The sequence below is a fragment of the Oncorhynchus keta genome, chromosome 21 (assembly GCF_023373465.1).
Source record: "Oncorhynchus keta strain PuntledgeMale-10-30-2019 chromosome 21, Oket_V2, whole genome shotgun sequence".
Lineage (NCBI taxonomy): Eukaryota > Metazoa > Chordata > Actinopteri > Salmoniformes > Salmonidae > Oncorhynchus > Oncorhynchus keta.
Genome location: NC_068441.1, coordinates 5,409,811 through 5,428,106, shown reverse-complemented (window position 1 = coordinate 5,428,106; position 18,296 = coordinate 5,409,811). Strand labels below are relative to the sequence as shown.

Sequence of the window (18,296 nt, the reverse complement as noted above, 5' to 3'; positions counted from 1 at the left end):
AGTAACTCGTGTTAAGAGGTATGGGCCAGAGTTTCATATACAAGGAAAGGTGCTCCTGATCGCCAGTCATATGACAAATCTAGTTGTTTTTAGTATGTATGCATGCATTTTAACGTAATTCCTGCTTGTCTTTTTGTAATTTTTTGGGTAAATTTATGTTTGTTTGCTTTTGTGGGTCCTGCACACCAAAGTAGTGGGCTGAAGAGGAGATTGTGTGGGGGACCCTGAACCTTAAGCTCCCACTTCCTTATTGTGGGATGGTTATTTGTAACAGCTGTCAATGGTATTACAGCTCCTTGCAAAAATGTTTTAACATCCTTGCATGTTTCTAATAGTGCATTGTGACTTGGCTTTAGTTTATCAGTAACTGAACCAGTTATATGTGCTTCAACTAATGACAACTTCATTAAGCAAATCTGCAAACTATTAGAAAACGTGAGACCGCTATGGAACGCTACTGTAAGACAGTTGTCAGAGAACTTTCCCAAAATGGTTATATTATTTTGCATACAAGGAGACATGGTTCTCTTATTTAGAAGATGATTCCGACGGTCAAAAAAAGGATTACAATAGAGCACAGTTTGTAATTAATTCAATGTTTCCTTCGATCGAAACGACTACCACTTGTCAGTGCTCTTGTTCCAGCTGTGTGAAGAATGGGACCTCTTGAGTCTTTGGAACCAGACTCAAACTACAGCGCAACACTAGCCAGTCCATTGGACAGCAAGTGATATAAGCAAAGACAAATATCTAGTCAGATCCAGAAGAATAAAAGGGAGCTGTAATGAAACACATCCTTTCAACAATGCTAAACATAGTAAATTAGCTCCACTGGGTTGCTTACCTCGTACAGTGAGACACCAGGGAGGTCCTAATAGCAAAGAGGTAGCCGGTAGTCTGCAGTACTCTACATCTTAATTCTGGTAGAATGGCCATGCCTGTGGGAGGAAACTCAGGGAGAGGGGTCGACTGCATCTGCAAAACATTTACTTTAGGTTGAAATCAAATGAAGGGGCCTTGCTTCAGAAGTTCGACCCAAGATGGTGGTAGACTGAAGAGCCCACACCAACTATAAACAAATGCCTGGGTTTCTCAATTTTTTTTTTTACTGACCGACACCCAAAGCAAATCTGCAATTGAACAGCTTTTTAACCTAGAGATTGTAAAAGTCATGGAATTATGCTCAGAATTCACAATGAAGTCCACATGAATTGGTTGATCAATCTCATTTAATATTTTCTGTACAAAATGAGAACGCATACCATACAAACTGTACATTTATAACATGCCGACAAAGTACTATTGCCACAGCAAAAAGGGGGTGGGGTGGGGAAGGAATGTGCCCATCTTCAAATTCTTACACAATAAAATATATACAAATCATAACCTACATAATTCATAGTTTCACATTTCTCCAATAGACAAGTCCTTTCTCCGTTTTCCTATTCTCTAGCAGACGGATGACAACGTGACTGCACTCAGAAATTCATCCAAAGAAATGCAAATCTTTTAGCAAAGGAAGGCCCTCCCTCCAATCCCCCTTAATAAAGCATGTCATCGCTGCAACTTCCCCATGCTGCCATTACAATCCCTTTATCTCAAGGCGTCCGTTTATGGATGAATGTAGGGAGAGATGTTAAGATGCCCGGGGACGGTGATTTCCCCCACACAGAAACCCAGGGAACATAGCACCAGGTCAGTAGGATATGGTTGTTCTTGGGAGGCAGGTATATTTGGCAAATCACTCCATTTCAGTGAAGCGGGCAAACATGGCTTTGCGGACAGCGTCTTTGTAAGTGTCTGAGGCAGACAGGCCGTAGCTGCTGCCTTTGGTTCCCAGACCAGCTCCCTTCGCCCTCAGCTGGGCCTGTAGGGAGGTGACAGCAGGTCTGAGATAAGTAAAGCCGTTCAACACTGGCATATAAAAAAAAAAGAAGATATATCATAAATAAATAGAAAGAAAAAAAAAATATATATATATAAATAATTAGGTGGGGAGACAGTCAAGAGGGAGAAAGTGGTTAGAGTGTACCCAAAAATGTAACCCTGGTCTCCGGTGCATATGTGAAGTGTTACCATATTACAGTGTTACCACTATGAAAAAATGTAACAGACTTCGTTGTATATGAAAGATATCTTCACAGGTTTTGCTTTTGGGTTGAAGCAGCACTATTCAATTATTTTAACTGGATGAGATTCACCTCAATAGGTGCAGTGATGCCCTGCTGGTTGCGGCCCAGACCTCTGCCTTCCTGCCATCCCATGGCCTGCAGCATCTTGTTCCCAATGTTGTCACTGTTCAGACCGTCTTTGGTGGGTTGCTCATAGTTACTGCAGAGGAGAAGTGGGAAATGACATCATTGTTACAATCTCACGTCACAGATCATCAGTGTACATTTATAACATGGCGACAAAATACTATTGCCACAGCAAAAAAGGGGGGTGGGGAAAGAATGTGCCCATCTTAAAATTCTTACACAATAAAATATATACAAATGATTGGGTAACAATGATAATAAGAATAAGCATGATTATAGCACAGTAGCAGCTTACACGACTGGTGCTGGCTGTGCTGTGAATTTCTTCTTTTTGGGTGCTGGGGGTTCAGGGATGCCGTATTTCTCTCTCCTCTCCGCAGCCCGGTCTCTGTACTTCATCTGTTCACAGGGAGGAAAAAAGGACATTAATGTAGAAACAAACCTGACAACAGGGTTTCTATTAACCAAAAGTCAATCAGTAACAGACCAAAAGTCTTTATGTCCGAGTCTCACCTCGGTCTCTTTCCTCTCCAGCTCTTCCAGCTCAGCCTCACTCAGCTTAGATCTGCGGTGGACCTCCAGGTTTTGCTGGGGAAAGACAACAAGTAAAGATTAAGACCCCGTCACACTGAATTCATACATAAAACAAGCTCCAAGGTTCACATAATAGATGTTCATTTTCATAACAGTTTAGTGAGTAGACTAAAGTGGGGTTCTTCCTGGGCGTCAGGGATCAGCACCTTGTGAAGGTCAGAGAGCTGCTGGTGGCGCACCAGGCCGTCCTTATTGGGGAACTGTCTCCTACACAGCAGACAGGCCATCTTCTTCCAGTCTGTCAGCTGATCCTGGCCCTGCTCACCACCATCGCGCTCCGGCTCTGCTGCACCCCCCTCCTCTGGGTCACTGTCCCCACTGTAGGCTGCCACCAGACCAACCTGGGGAAGGACACAACCAGATAGTTTACCATCCAACCAAGTAGGTACCATAAAAGACTGGAAGATAAAAATGTATGATGTCATTTCAGAGCTTACATTTGAGTCTAGTATCAATAGCTTACCTTGGCTGAGTTGGTTGGGGCCTGCTCCTCTGGGCGCTGCACTGCTTCTGACATGAGCATTTCCAAGCTTCCAGCCTGCTGCAAAGTCACAACACTCGTCACTGCCATCAAGTCACCTCGTCAATCTGACGCCATCAAGTCAAAAGTGGCACTGGATGAGTCCTCTAAATCAGCGTTTCCCTGAATACAGCCCTTGGGACCCCAAGGGGTGCACGTTTTTGGTTTTTGCCCTATCACTACACAGCCTGATGATTACTTGATTATGTGAATCAGCTGTGCAATGCCAGGGCAAAAACGTGCACCCCTTGGGGTCCCGAGGACAGAGTTCGGGAAACCCTGCTCTATAGGATTCTAGCAATCATGGATAGACCTAAAATGGCTACCTTCTTCTCGAAGAGTGTGAAGCCTGCGTCGGCGGCCGCGGCCTCTTTCCTCTCCTCCTGGCTGACGGGCTGGAAGCTGCTTTTGAAGTTCTCCTTCTGCTTGTTCAGACTCTTCGCCCAGCGCTCCATGTCCTTAGCAATCTGGAAAGAGCATGACATATCAGTCAAACTACACACACTTTAATACAACACCCCCTGACAGCAACAAGAGTTTCATGACATAGTCCTGATACCAACAGAATGTAGAGACTGCAACACCCCCCCCCCCTTCTCATATACAGCTGTACCGCCTTGACATCTGAAGCGAACCCGGTCTCCTCTGTGTACCTGTTGAGCCGTCTTGCTCTTGGGCTTCTCTTGTTTCCTCTCCTTGGATTCCTTAGCCTCTTTGCTAGCTGCTGCTGCGTTTGCCGTCTGCTCAGTTTGGTCGGCGGCTGAGGCAGGGACGTACGTCTGCTTCTCGCTGTCCCAGTACAGGTACTGCTGTGTTTGGGAATTATAGTAGTACTGGAGGAGAGAAGGTAACTGTCAAAAACACATACCCCCACATACCCCTTTCAGTCAACTCATGAGGCATGGTGGAACCATTCAAAATGGCAACAGAAAACATTGACCGGTGTGTGGGTACTTACATGGGTATTTGGGTCGTAGTAGAGGCCAGTTTCAGGGTCGAAGTAGTAGCCCGAGGACTCGTCATACTGGTAGGTGGAGGTGTCGGGAACAGCTGGGGATAAAGACAAGAGCATGGAAGATTACAAACAATCAAAAACCTGGCTTGAGTAGATCATTTTACATCTGAAAGCATTCCACTAAGTTTTTATGTTTCATTCTGCACTGGAACTTGCAGAGCCAGTTAGTCAGGAGAGGGAGGCTCCTACCAGTGTCTGTGGCCAGTCCAGAGAGTGTCGCTGTTGCTGTGGAAACCGGCGCTGTAATGGTTGCAGCTGCAGAGTGAACTCCGGTCTGTTTTGCTTCCAGTTGCTGGGCCAATTGCAGTGCCTGCAGAGACAATTGGCCATTGTGGGGAATCTTTAGGGCAAGCATACTGTCTGTGGTGCAGTAAAGGCGACAGTGTGTGTATTGCCAGTCCCATAGGTTAAAAGACAAAGACTCACCTGTGTAGCAGTGTGACTGATTAGGTGGGGTTGGTAGACCTGTGCAACCTGTGAGATCACCACTCCTGTAGCAGCTGGGGCCGCTGTGAAAAGACACCCAGGCTTAATTACATGTGTTCTCCTCAAACCAGAAGGCTGTTAAAAAAAAGGCATGGACACTGAGTGCAAACGTTGCCTCTCACCTCCCAGTATTCCGTTCCCCTGGGAGAGGTCTCCTGCTGCCTGCTGGTAGTAGGCCTGGTAGTCCTATCGACACAGCAGGGCACAGTCAGTCACACACATTGAAGCGGCAGCGTCTGCAATGCATCCCAGGTATTTACAGACTGGGGTAACCATCACCGTACCTGTGTGTAGGGAACGTATCCCTCCTCTAGGTAGCTGTACTCCGACAGCTGTCCTTCAGCACCCTGCTGTGGCTTGGAAGGAACACACTGACGGTTAGAAGGTGCATCGGGAAAACAAAACGTCACCGGTGACTGTGAGGAGATGTGGGTTTGTGTGCGTTTACCTGGCTGGAGGACCACTGGGCAGCAGCGATGGCTGTGCTGGCCACAGAGAAGGCACTGATCCGGTTACAGTCTGGGAGCAAGAGATCCCTGAAGAGACCAAGGAGAGTAGAGATTAGGGAGACATCTCCATCCCTATGCCCTCTTGAGGACATCCTCCACTGGAATTATGCTGAGAACACTATATCCCTAAACACTGACACCGTTTAAACCTAACCACGGACACCGCTGTGAGGGGACACTCACTTCCTGGCACTCTTGGCATAGTCCACACCGATGGTCTTCCCATCCAGCTTGAGAGGGGGCTGCAATCCTTGTAAGATAGTTAGGAGCTGAGAAGCCTCCTGTGATGCAGAAACAACAAAGCACTTAAGCCTAAACACACTCATTTCACTTACAGAGAAGTTCATACAGACTCCACTAAATCAAGTCAAGGATGAGAAGCACCAGTTGACCATTAATCAAAAAAGGGGAACGTCACTGAAGAGACAGAGGTCGCTTTGTAAAGAAACTCAAAAACATTTTTTTTTAAATGTTGAGAGCTCTGCTGAAAGGCTGGCATACCAGAGGGGAGGAAAGCTGTACGAAGGTGAAGCCTCTGTTCTGGCCCGTCTGTTTGTCCTTGATGAGACGGATGTTGCTGGTTGACAGGTTGGCGTAGGGGGCCAGGGCAGTCATTATGGCCTCCACAGTGGTAAGGGGGGCGATGTTCCTAAGTATGATCGCTGGAGAGGACACACACATTCAGTATAAATTACCCCATTGGCTCTCAGACCCCCCCCCAGGTCATCTGACAGGACTTATTTTCATGACGGCGGAGGGGTACTCACTGTCGCCGTAGTAGTCTCCGCTCTGCTGGGTCTCTCGGACTCCAGTGGTGTTGGTTTCACACTCTGTTGGGAAAAGCAGGAAGAATGAGAGGAGGGCATTAGCGTCGCCTCGCCCTCAGTACCCATGACAAAAGCCAGGACACGAGTTAGAAAATATTCCTGCTCCACAGGGATTTGACATCCTCGCTATTCCACCTGTCAATTCTCACGTACATTTTCAGCTAAATCTGGTTTGTTCACAATACTAAGAAATATGATTAGTCAGGGCTCTACGTGGACATGTTTAATTTTTTTTAAACAAGGAACACATGTGCTAAGTATAAAAAATGTAGGCGCACGCAAACAAATTTAGTAGCACAATGACAAATATATATTTTTTTATTCCAGGTCACACATCAAAATATTTTGGCACATATGAGAGTAGGATGGTCGCATTGTAGAGCCCTGTATCTGTATTCTCTATTGCGCCTGCACCTGTGCGTAGTCCCATGGCATTGTCTCAGGCCATCCAGATGGGTGCAAGCAGTGGCTTCCTGATTCAGGAACTACTTACCAGCTTTGGATGCTCCGCACCTGAAGCACTTCAGCCTCCTCCGGAAATTGTACAGGCCGCACTGCAAGCAACCGGTCACATTTTTTATTGAAAATACAGCTACTTAGGTCTAGGACACCGCTGCCTCAGTTGAATAGCAAACTAAAAGCAGTGCAGCAACGGGTGCTTACCTGAGCCAAATGCTCACACTGGCAACTAATGCAATCAGGCATTCCTACACCTAACAATGTGCTCAAAGTCATTTGGCAGGAGCTCATTCTGGACTATAAGATAACAATTGATTGCCTAACATTGTCACTACAGCATTTCAGATAGGAGTGGAAGGGGGAAACAGTGTAGGCAGGGTGGGATATGGAGTCAAGCCACAGCAGAAACTTACAGTGTTGCAGAGCCAGTCTTCAAACTTGTGCCGGGGGTTGCTGTAGTGCATGGCCACACTCTTGCCTTGGACAACCAGGAGTTTCTGTAAGAGGGGGGACAAAATGTTGGTCATTTCAAGGTTTCTTGGCTGGTGCAGGTCTCACTCTAGCTGCACCCAAAATACAAGCAGTGTTGGCAAGGAGGGAAGGGGGAAAGGGACCCCCGGTTGGCGCTTGTGTCAAAGACAGACGGAAGGATGTGTATGTGAGCTTGTGTACAGAGGGTTCTTAAGGTGTTTGGGACCCGAGTGCCCAGACTGAGCCGGAGCAGAGTGTATGCTAACATGATAGAGATACTTTGATCGGCTTCCCTAGAACCAGGGATGTGCTTCCAACAGACAAATTAAATTAGCTAAGAAGTACAGCATGAATCAATCACTAAAAAGAAAAAAAAACATCAACTGACAAGTAAGTGCTCAAATTTGGAGGACAGTAGGCTAGGACCCAGAATTCCTGATTTTCCCCGATGGTCTATGACTATCTTTTATCAGAAAAATGTCTTCCTGAGTTATCTTACCAGTCAGATTGCAAGATACTATAATCTCAAAGTGTTTTAAGGTAAGTTTCCGTTAAATTAGGCTACATGGCTCAATTCTATTGACGTCGAACGTCTTAAAACCTTAGTCTTACACACTGAAAATATGGGGGGAGGGGCGGTGAGATTAAAGAATTATCAGTGAAAGGTTAAATAAACCCCTAAAACCATGCAGTCTTTATGGATACCATATTAAGATTACAATATAGTATTCTCCAACTAAATTCCAACTTAAATCCACATTTCCTTCAAATAATTTTTTGTTCTTATTCAGTTCACTTTGGTTGCCATTTGGTTCTCTTTTTTTTTTCTCTCCCAGATCTCCAAGGTAAAAACTAGACTTGGCGATTGTGAAGCAACCTGATTGGTCTCCATCCATCGGGTAGCATCTTGCAAGTGATAAAACTCCACGAAGGCGAAACCTCTGCTTATACCTAGAGACAGCATTCAAATATAGACGGGAGGAGTGTTAGTCAGAGTCCATGGGCACAACATTCAAACTCTGTCACAAACTGCTTCAGGACCCAATATGGCAAACAGTGGGCCCTTCATTTTGGGTTTTGCCATAGCAAGAAATCCTGCAGGATGACACTGGAACGTGCACCCTCAGTGTGCCTATATGCATTATTTTATTCTTTCATTTGAAACAGCGCTTGACTGGCTGATGATCTTACTTACCGTTTCGCTCCACATCTAAACAGAACGTAAAAGATTGTTTCTTCGCTTTTGACATTAATTCATAACGATTTCAGATTTTTTATTTTTATGTTGCTATGGCAAAACTGAAGCCAATTGAAGCAGATTGGCCCTGTGGTCAAAGATGGCGGGGGAAAGGAGGGACTCCGTGGAACGCCTGGGTCTCACCTGTCCTCTTCTTCATCAACCGGACATCTATTGGCTGGGGTCCCTCCAGCTGGTCCAGGGCAGCTCGGATCTGGAAGGCACAAGAACATTTAAATCTGTCGCCCTCAGTTCTGCAACACGCTTCAGTTGACATTATACAGTTGCTAACGTCTCCTTTAGTTTCACTGTATAGTCTACTCTTCTTTGCACAAGCCACATTACTGACCCGGTGGTGGGTCTAAAGCAGAGAGAGAGAGAAACTTACGTCTCCCTCTGTGACGTGAAGAGACAGGCCCCGGAGCATGATGGTTTTACTCTCCTTCTCCTCCCCTGGCTCCCCCCTGTAGTCCTGCTCCGGGTAGTCTCCATCAGAGTGGTAGCCTTCTTCAGCTCCATCGTTGTTCCGCCGCTTCCTGTCTCTCTGCTGGCGCGGACAAAACAGCGTGGATCAGTGTATTCTCCTAGTCGTCAACAAGATTGGTTTTGGCTGCACTCCCTTGCTGGCTGCACTCATGTCAGACGCCCAGTGACTCGGAGCACATACCTCTGGACTGGCTCTGTTCCCCCGGTGTTCCCCTCCATCGTAGCGTTCGATGCGTCTCTCTTCACCCCAGCGTCGCGTGACGTGCTCTCGTTCTTGGTCTCCTCGCTCTCGCCTCTCACCCCGGCCCTGATTGTTGCCGCCGTATCTGCCGCTACGCTCTGTGCGACTCACCCTGTGCGCACACAGGCATAGACACAGTCAAACGCAGATCTAATTTTGACACACTCAAGGAATAACGAAATGGTTTCCAATGGATTTACATGGCTCAAGATAACCTCCAAGTACTATGATTTACAATTTTAACATAACCCTTACAATTATGTTTTTTCCAAGCAGAAACAAATCTACTATTGCATTGTTGTGGGATTTAGTCTGTGTTATCTTGCAAGCCACTCTGCTTCCTTATACTGTGAATGCCACTGAAACTCTGCCTAACGCCCTAACCAGTTTTATATCTTGTGCAAGTCACACATTCCTACATCATATCCCTGGTGTTTTGAATGGGCTTGACCATTACATCAAATTCATTCGTATTTATGGATGAATTTACTTCTGCCAGATGCTAGGGATGTAGAGTCACCGATATGCATTGGTCCCTGGTTCAAATGATTAAGAAATGAGTGCATCAGTCCGCAGGACCCAAAACAGATCCAAATGTAGCAGGCATCGGTCAGAAAATCGATTAAAATGTTACGAATCGCCAGTTCACTAGCTAGCATTTTTTTCATTCTCCAAAAATGACTTACTTTCTACCTTCCGAAAACACCTCATCTTCAGTGTTGAACTGAGCATGTCATTATGTTGACAATCGTTGATCTTACAAGTAATTTTGGATGCCGAACAAACCCAGGCTATATCAGTAGCCTAGTCAAACTGCGCGCTGTGCGCACTAGCCAAGGGGAGGTAGGCCTATTCTTGCATTCAAATGTTTGTCAAATGGCTGCTTGCACAATGTTAGGATTAGATATCGACCGATTATGATTTTTCAACACCGATACCGATTATTGGAGGACCACCATGAGCAATACTTTTGCTTTAAACAATCAGTATATGGTCCTTTTTTAGATAGGGTAAAGTTTATCATTTCATAAAGAGGACTGAAATCACTTTTGCTACACGCAAAACTTCCAAACGGTCGAAACAATTCAATTATGAGACCGGAGTGAAATCCAAAGTTGTGCTACATATTCATTGGTGATGTCATAGCTATTTTTTAAAGATAAATATTGATACATTACTAACACTTTTAATCTGAAAAAAAAAATGTATTAGTGGGTGATGGTGATTTCAGATGAAAAGTGTGTGTGTGTGGGTGCGGGGGCGGGGTAGATGCCCAGTTTATCTTATCTCTCAGCTCAGATGCCTACATACACCATAGATGTCAGTGGTGGAAAAACAACCCAGTTGTCATACCTGGGTAAAAGATAGCTTAATCATTTTAAAAGAAATACTCAAGTGAAAGTCACCCAGTAAAATACTACTTGAATGTCTAAAAGTATTTGGTTTTAAAGATACTTAAGTATCAAAAGTAAATGTATAAATAATTGAAAATTCCTTATATTAAGCAAACCAGATGCCACCATTTTTACGGATAGCCTGAGGCACACTCCAACACTAATTTACAAATGAAGCATGTGTGTTTAGTGAGTCCGGCAGTATAAAGGCATTAGAGATCAAGGATGTTCTCGACAAGTGCGTGAATAGGAGCATTTTCCTGTCCTGCTAAGCATTCAAAGTGTAACAAGTACTTTTGGGTGTCAGGGAAGTGTATGGAGTAAAAAGTTAATTATTGTCTTTAGGAATGTAGTGAAGTAAAAGTAGTCAAATATAAATAGTATAGTATAGGAATGGAAAATGAATGTGTTTATGCAACAAATGTTGGGGCAACAAATCATATTGCACCAAATTGCATCGATTCATTTCTCTAATCAAACAATCGACGGCTCACCTCTCACAGTTCTGGGCGACTTTAACCTCCCCACGTCTACCTTTGACTCATTCCTCTCTGCCTCCTTCTTTCCACTCCTCTCCTCTTTTGACCTCACCCTCTCACCTTCCCCCCCTACTCACAAGGCAGGCAATACGCTCGACCTCATCTTTACTAGATGCTGTTCTTCCACCAACCTCATTGCAACTCCCCTCCAAGTCTCCGACCACTACCTTGTAACCTTTTCCCTCTCGCTCTCATCCAACACTTCCCACACTGCCCCTACTCGGATGGTATCGCGCCGTCCCAGCCTTCGCTCTCTCTCCCCCGCTACTCTCTCCTCTTCCATCCTATCATCTCTTCCCTCTGCTCAAACCTTCTCCTGATTCTGCCTCCTCAACCCTCCTCTCCTCCCTTTCTGCATCCTTTGACTCTCTATGTCCCCTATCTTCCAGGCCGGCTCGGTCCCCCCCTCCCGCTCCGTGGCTCAACGACTCATTGCGAGCTCACAGAACAGGGCTCCGGGCAGCCGAGCGGAAATGGAGGAAAACTCGCCTCCCTGCGGACCTGGCATCCTTTCACTCCCTCCTCTCTACATTTTCCTCCTCTGTCTCTGCTGCTAAAGCCACTTTCTACCACTCTAAATTCCAAGCATCTGCCTCTAACCCTAGGAAGCTCTTTGCCACCTTCTCCTCCCTCCTGAATCCTCCTCCCCCTCCTCCCTCTCTGCAGATGACTTCGTCAACCATTTTGAAAAGAAGGTCTACGACATCCGATCCTCGTTTGCTAAGTCAAACGACACCGCTGGTTCTGCTCACACTGCCCTACCCTGTGCTCTGACCTCTTTCTCCCCTCTCTCTCCAGATGAAATCTCGCGTCTTGTGACGGCCGGCAGCCCAACAACCTGCCCGCTCGACCCTATCCCCTCCTCTCTTCTCCAGACCATTTCCGGAGACCTTCTCCCTTACCTCGCTCATCAACTCATCCCTGACCGCTGACTACGTCCCTTCCGTCTTCAAGAGAGCGAGAGTTGCACCCCTTCTGAAAAAACCTACACTCGATCCCTCCGATGTCAACAACTACAGACCAGTATCCCTTCTTTCTTTTCTCTCCAAAACTCTTGAACGTGCCGTCCTTGGCCAGCTCTCCCGCTATCTCTCTCAGAATGACCTTCTTGATCCAAATCAGTCAGGTGGTCCTTCTGTGGCTCAGTTGGTAGAGCATGGCGCTTGTAACGCCAGGGTAGTGGGTTCGATTCCCGGGACCACCCATACGTAGAATGTATGCACACATGACTGTAAGTCGCTTTGGATAAAAGCGTCAGCTAAATGGCATATATTATTATTATATTATTCTTTCTTTTCTCTCCAAAACTCTTGAACGTGCCGTCCTTGGCCAGCTCTCCCGCTATCTCTCTCTGAATGACCTTCTTGATCCAAATCAGTCAGGTTTCAAGACTAGCCATTCAACTGAGACTGCTCTTCTCTGTATCACGGAGGCGCTCCGCACTGCTAAAGCTAACTCTCTCTCCTCTGCTCTCATCCTTCTAGACCTATCGGCTGCCTTCGATACTGTGAACCATCAGATCCTCCTCTCCACCCTCTCCGTGTTGGGCATCTCCGGCGCGGCCCACGCTTGGATTGCGTCCTACCTGACAGGTCGCTCCTACCAGGTGGCGTGGCGAGAATCTGTCTCCTCACCACGCGCTCTCACCACTGGTGTCCCCCAGGGCTCTGTTCTAGGCCCTCTCCTATTCTCGCTATACACCAAGTCACTTGGCTCTGTCATAACCTCACATGGTCTCTCCTATCATTGCTATGCAGACGACACACAATTAATCTTCTCCTTTCCCCCTTCTGATGACCAGGTGGCGAATCGCATCTCTGCATGTCTGGCAGACATATCAGTGTGGATGACGGATCACCACCTCAAGCTGAACCTCGGCAAGGCGGAGCTGCTCTTCCTTCCGGGGAAGGACTGCCCGTTCCATGATCTCGCCATCACGGTTGACAACTCCATTGTGTCCTTCTCCCAGAGCGCTAAGAACCATGGCGTGATCCTGGACAACACCCTGTCGTTCTCAACTAACATCAAGGCGGTGTCCCGTTCCTGTAGGTTCATGCTCTACAACACATATGTCAGAGTCAAGGCCCGCGGGCCACATCCGGCCCGCGAGAAGGTTTTTTACGGCCCCTGGGATGATCTTGATTTATTATTAGAACCGGCCCGCAGACCGCAGCAAGCCGGCAGCCCGCAGATCTTTTACACGCACCAATACTACATTTCCCACAATGCAACGGTGACGCACCGAGCAGTAGGCTGCTTCATTTCAATATTTATTGGCACAGCAGTTGTCAGCATCACAGTAAAATTAACTTTCAGATACCCATCAAAAATGGCAAAACGGAAGGTGGACACTGAGAACCGGGGTTTCAAACAAGGTGGGAGTCGGAGTATTTGTTCACGGAGGTAGCTGGAAAACCTGTGTGTCTTCTGTGTGGAGAAAGTGTGGCGGTACTGAAAGAGTATAATCTGAGACGACATTATGAAACGAAACACGCGGACAAAAACAAGAATATGGACATGGAACAAAGGCTACAAAAGGCAGAGGAATTAAAACGAGGCCTCAAATCTCGACAGGCTCTGTTCAAAAAAGCCAAATCACAAGGCCAGGCTGCTGTCAAGGCCAGTTTTATTTTGGCAGAAGAGATCGCTAAATCAGCCCGGCCATTTACGGAGGGGGATTTCATCAAAAACTGCATGATTAAAGTTTGTGACGAAGTTTGCCCAGAAAAAAGGCAACTCTTTTAAATGTGAGTCTGAGCAGAAACACCATTGCCGAGAGAGTAGACCAGTTGTCCATCAATCTAAAAGAGCAGCTTGTGAAAAAGGGAAAAGATTTCATTGCATATTCCTTGGCTGTGGATGAGAGCACCGACATTTCTGACATTGCCCAGTTGTCAATTTTCATCCGCGGAGTGGACTCCAGCCTAAGCGTGACAGAGGAGTTTTTGGCTTTACGTCCTATGCATGGCACAACTACGGGCATGATTTGTATGAAGAGGTGTCAAGATGTGTAAATGAGATGGAGCTGCCTTGGGAAAAACTCGTGGGTTTGACAACCGACGGAGCACCTGCGATGTGTGGACACAGGAGCGGACTGGTGGCGAAGATACGGGAAAAGATGCAAGAGGAAAACGCGACAGGTGAGCTGACAGCTTATCATTGTATCATACACCAGGAAGCGTTGTGCGGTAAAGCCTTGAAAATGGAGCATGTAATGAGCATCATCACGCGCACAGTTAACTTTATCAGAGCCAAAGGTTTGAATCACCGCCAGTTCAAGGCATTTCTGACGGAGTTAGAAACGGAGCATGGTGATTTGCCTTATCACACAGAGGTGCGATGGCTAAGCCAGGGAAAGGTGCTTCAAAGATGTTTCGAGCTTCGTGAGGAGATTTGTCTGTTCTTGGACAGCAAAGGGAAAGACACAACACAACTCCGAGACGAAATGTTTCTGTGTGAAATGGCTTTTCTGTGTGACATTACGAGTCATCTGAATGCAATGAACTTGCAGCTGCAGGGTCGGGATCGTGTCATCTCTGATATGTACAGTACAGTGAAGGCATTTAAAACCAAACTGACTCTGTGGGAGACGCAGATGCGGAAAGAAAATTTGAGCCACTTTCCCAGCTGCCAGACCATGAAAGAGAAGCTCTACCAGTGCGTTCCCGAGCGCACAGTTGGCTGATAAAATAGGTATGCTTGCCGCTGACTTTCGACGCCGATTTGCTGACTTTGAAGCACAAAAAAGCAGGTTGGAACTGCTCGGTAACCCATTTGCTGTTGATGTGGAAAGCTCACCACCAAACCTCCAAATGGAGTTGATTGACCTCCAATGCAATGATGCACTGAGGGCAAAATATGCGGCAGTGGGTGCTGCGGAGTTCGCCCGTTTCCTCCCCGACACAATGCCCCAGCTGCGCATCCAGGCTGCTCAAACGTTGTCTATGTTTGGCAGCACATACCTGTGTGAACAACTGTTTTCTTTGATGAACTTGAACAAAACATCACACAGAAGTCGACTTACTGCTGAACACCTCCACTCAATTCTGAGGATTTCCTCAGCTCAGAGCCTTACCCCGAACATTGATGAACTTGTGGAAAAGATGGGACACCACCAAGTATCACCCTCAACCTCAAACAAGTGAACATTACTGTGCAATCACATATTTAGAGTTTTTACTCAGTTCAAGTTTAAAAGTTAAAGTTTAATATTTGTTTTCACTGCATGTTACTTCTCCTTAAACAAAGTGTTGTTTTTGATTAATAGATTTTTGCACTTTATTTTATTGTATTTCAATCCAATTATATTTTAAAAATATTTCAGTTGAGTGGATGATAGAAAATTGCTATTATTGTTTTTTTCTTTGAAGTAAATTTAGCCCACTTTTGCTAAAATAGAAAATATAGGCTACTGATGGTGCCTTGAATACCGGTTTCTTTCATTTAATGTTCATGTTATGGGGATTTTTATATAAAGGAAATTTGTCTTTTGTGTCTGTTGAAAATTAAAGATTACTGACAGAGCCATAAGAAAATATTGCTTTATTTATCTGATCATATTGGAATATATTTGTTAGGTTTTCAGTAGGTTCAATTAGGTTCACTAGACTATATGCGTCATTTAAAAAATTTTCAATGAACATTCGAACAGTCCGGCCCTCGGCTTGTAGCTAAATTTTTTATTTGGCCCTCCGTCCATTTGACTTTGACACCCCTGCTCTACAACATCCGCAGAGTACGACCCTGCCTCACACAGGAAGCGGCGCAGGTCCTAATCCAGGCACTTGTCATCTCCCGTCTGGATTACTGCAACTCGCTGTTGGCTGGGCTCCCTGCCTGTGCCATTAAACCCCTACAACTCATCCAGAACGCCGCAGCCCGTCTGGTGTTCAACCTTCCCAAGTTCTCTCACGTCACCCCGCTCCTCCGCTCTCTCCACTGGCTTCCAGTTGAAGCTCGCATCCGCTATAAGACCATGGTGCTTGCCTACGGAGCTGTGAGGGGAACGGCACCTCAGTACCTCCAGGCTCTGATCAGGCCCTACACCCAAACAAGGGCACTGCGTTCATCCACCTCTGGCCTGCTCGCCTCCCTACCACTGAGGAAGTACAGTTCCCGCTCAGCCCAGTCAAAACTGTTCGCTGCTCTGGCTCCCCAATGGTGGAACAAACTCCCTCACGACGCCAGGACAGCGGAGTCAATCACCACCTTCCAGGAGACACCTGAAACCCCACCTCTTTAAGGAATACCTAGGATAGGATAAAGTAATCCTTCTCCCCCCCCTTAAAAGATTTAGATGCACTATTGTAAAGTGGCTGTTCCGCTGGATGTCATAAGGTGAATGCACCAATTTGTAAGTCGCTCTGGATAAGAGCGTCTGCTAAATGACTTAAATGTAATGTAAATGTAATCGCAGTGAATCCTTTTAAACAAAAACATATAGTGTATCGGAGCCCATGTGGCTATCTAGATATGTATCAATTCATGTTGAACGATAAAGATGCACATCCCTACCAGATGTCTTTCATTGTGTTTTTAAGGAGGGAGAGTTGTTTACTCTGTAGTGCTAGTAAAGGTGGAATGGTAATGTAAGCAATACATAGTGTTATAAATGTTATAGCTAGTTAGCGAGCTACTTGTCAGAAGATACAGACCCTACCAAAACGCTTTTTTACACTAACCAAAGTAGGCGTCAAAGGAAAACCTGAACCTAGATCCCCCTACATATTGGTCTTGACAAGGGAAAAAAAACTCAGGGTAGATTCTCCTCTGCACTGCTCAACCAATCCAGTAAATGTGGAGGAGGGGGTTAAAGATGGAGTGTCGCCTTGTTAAGGTTCAAAAGCGTAAGTCGCTTTCAAGTGCCTTGCTCAAGGGTACTACAGACGTTTCACCTAGTTAGCCCAGGGATTCGAACCAGCGACCTTTCAATTCATGGCCCAAAGCTCTCAACCACATGTTGTTACCAACCTTATTATAAATGAAAAAAACGAAACATTAAATATATATATATATATATTCAGTGTTATGTAACACTGTAAATAGGAATGCGTGGTTTTGGGTGGATTTTTCCTATAATGTAACGATTGTGTTCCGAACTCAGTGCAGTTCACTAACGTTATATTGTTATGTCAATTTGCTACTCACCGCTTATCAGCTCCCATTTCAATGGTTGTCACGACTATCAAAGATTGGGGGGGGAAGAGAACATTTTTATTACTTTCACGTCAGCGAACTTAACTAGCTATTTGGCATGTCTGCTAGAAGCAGAAGCTATATGGTGACTCATAAGACAGTACTCTATCATTGCTAAAGTTACGTTATGGCTAACGTTAGCTAGCTAGCTAATGACCTAACGTTACGATTTAAAACGAACCATCTAGTTAGCTCAAGAACAAACAGTAACACAACTGTACAGAAGCATATTAACTCACAATTTAAAAAATATGTCGGAGATTCCCGATGATAATCTGTTTGCTAAATAGGTTTTGCAAACAATTCAAGTACTTGCACATTTCACATGAAAAATGGTTGTTGGTCTTCAGCACCTTCTTCTTCCCAAGATGCTTAGCGGGCGGGACGTGGTAAACAAAATCACAGAACAATGAGCCAGATGTTTCACAGGATGTATAAATCTGAAGCATCCGGTTGGTATTTCCACTCACAACCACAAATGGGGATGAGGAAGCCCAGTGGGAGAACATAGATCGAGATGGATTTTGGCAAACATTCTGCACATTTTCTCATCGATGACACATTTGAGCTCAATAGAGTTTATCTTCCCAAAACTAAAATTGGTTATGAACAGTGGACAACGTTTTGTAGACTTTACTCTTTGCCAAAATTGTTTTTAAAAATGGCGTCGTTTAGAGTGCAAGGGCAAGTTGAGTTCACTTCAAAATAGGCGTTCCCTAATGGCAAATGCAAAAATATGCTCGATCGCGCCAATAAGATGTCGCTTGGTCGTGCATGGCTCTGCCCGCCTCCTTGATTGTTTTGCCGAGTATGATTCATTTGCGCCCATTGTAAATGGCAGGTTGTGGTTTATCTTGGGTTATAAAAATGAATAAAACACTTTGACAATATTCTCTTATTCTATAGTTTAATGACGTTGACACACATTTTACGTACAATAAGCCACCTACTGTATGGGTAGTAAATAATATCAAACAAAGTTGAACAAATAAATAAAAATATACACTGACAGGTGGATGTTTTTTTTTATGTGGGGGAAACATCATTCAGTTTTCTCTGCAATGC

The 18,296-nt window shown here is 45.4% G+C and overlaps 1 protein-coding gene across 5 annotated transcripts; it reads right to left on the bottom strand.

Annotated features, from left to right (window-relative positions):
- Nucleotides 1-1,211: 1,211 nt before the first annotated feature.
- LOC118399986 (RNA-binding protein 5-B-like) lies at nucleotides 1,212-17,632 on the bottom strand. Of its 5 annotated transcripts, none has more exons than XM_035796281.2 (25): nucleotides 17,471-17,632; nucleotides 17,184-17,217; nucleotides 9,044-9,215; nucleotides 8,765-8,923; nucleotides 8,521-8,590; nucleotides 8,017-8,090; nucleotides 7,082-7,165; nucleotides 6,703-6,763; nucleotides 6,150-6,212; nucleotides 5,884-6,044; nucleotides 5,566-5,663; nucleotides 5,322-5,409; nucleotides 5,158-5,229; nucleotides 4,996-5,059; nucleotides 4,814-4,896; nucleotides 4,577-4,697; nucleotides 4,331-4,422; nucleotides 4,026-4,205; nucleotides 3,699-3,839; nucleotides 3,316-3,393; nucleotides 2,999-3,193; nucleotides 2,772-2,846; nucleotides 2,554-2,657; nucleotides 2,202-2,331; nucleotides 1,212-1,867 (listed from the first exon to the last, which is right to left on the bottom strand). In XM_035796281.2, exons 2-25 carry the CDS (start codon nucleotides 17,198-17,200, stop codon nucleotides 1,742-1,744), a joined length of 2,508 nt encoding a protein of 835 aa, XP_035652174.1. In that variant the 5' UTR covers nucleotides 17,201-17,217; nucleotides 17,471-17,632; the 3' UTR covers nucleotides 1,212-1,741. The 5 variants fall into 5 exon arrangements, with proteins under 5 accessions (XP_035652174.1, XP_035652176.1, XP_035652177.1 ...); XM_035796283.2 differs by having other exon boundaries at nucleotides 3,316-3,390; XM_035796284.2 differs by having other exon boundaries at nucleotides 5,158-5,223.
- Nucleotides 17,633-18,296: the final 664 nt, after the last annotated feature.

Excerpts from the sequence above, each read along its gene's own strand:
- LOC118399986 (XM_035796281.2), bottom strand. Across the intron at positions 8,591-8,764 it reads TTCACGTCACAGAGGGAGAC|ATCCGAGCTGCCCTGGACCA; the intron begins GTAAGTTTCTCT and ends TGTGCCTTCCAG. Across the intron at positions 5,060-5,157 it reads GATACGTTCCCTACACACAG|GACTACCAGGCCTACTACCA; the intron begins GTACGGTGATGG and ends CTGTGTCGATAG.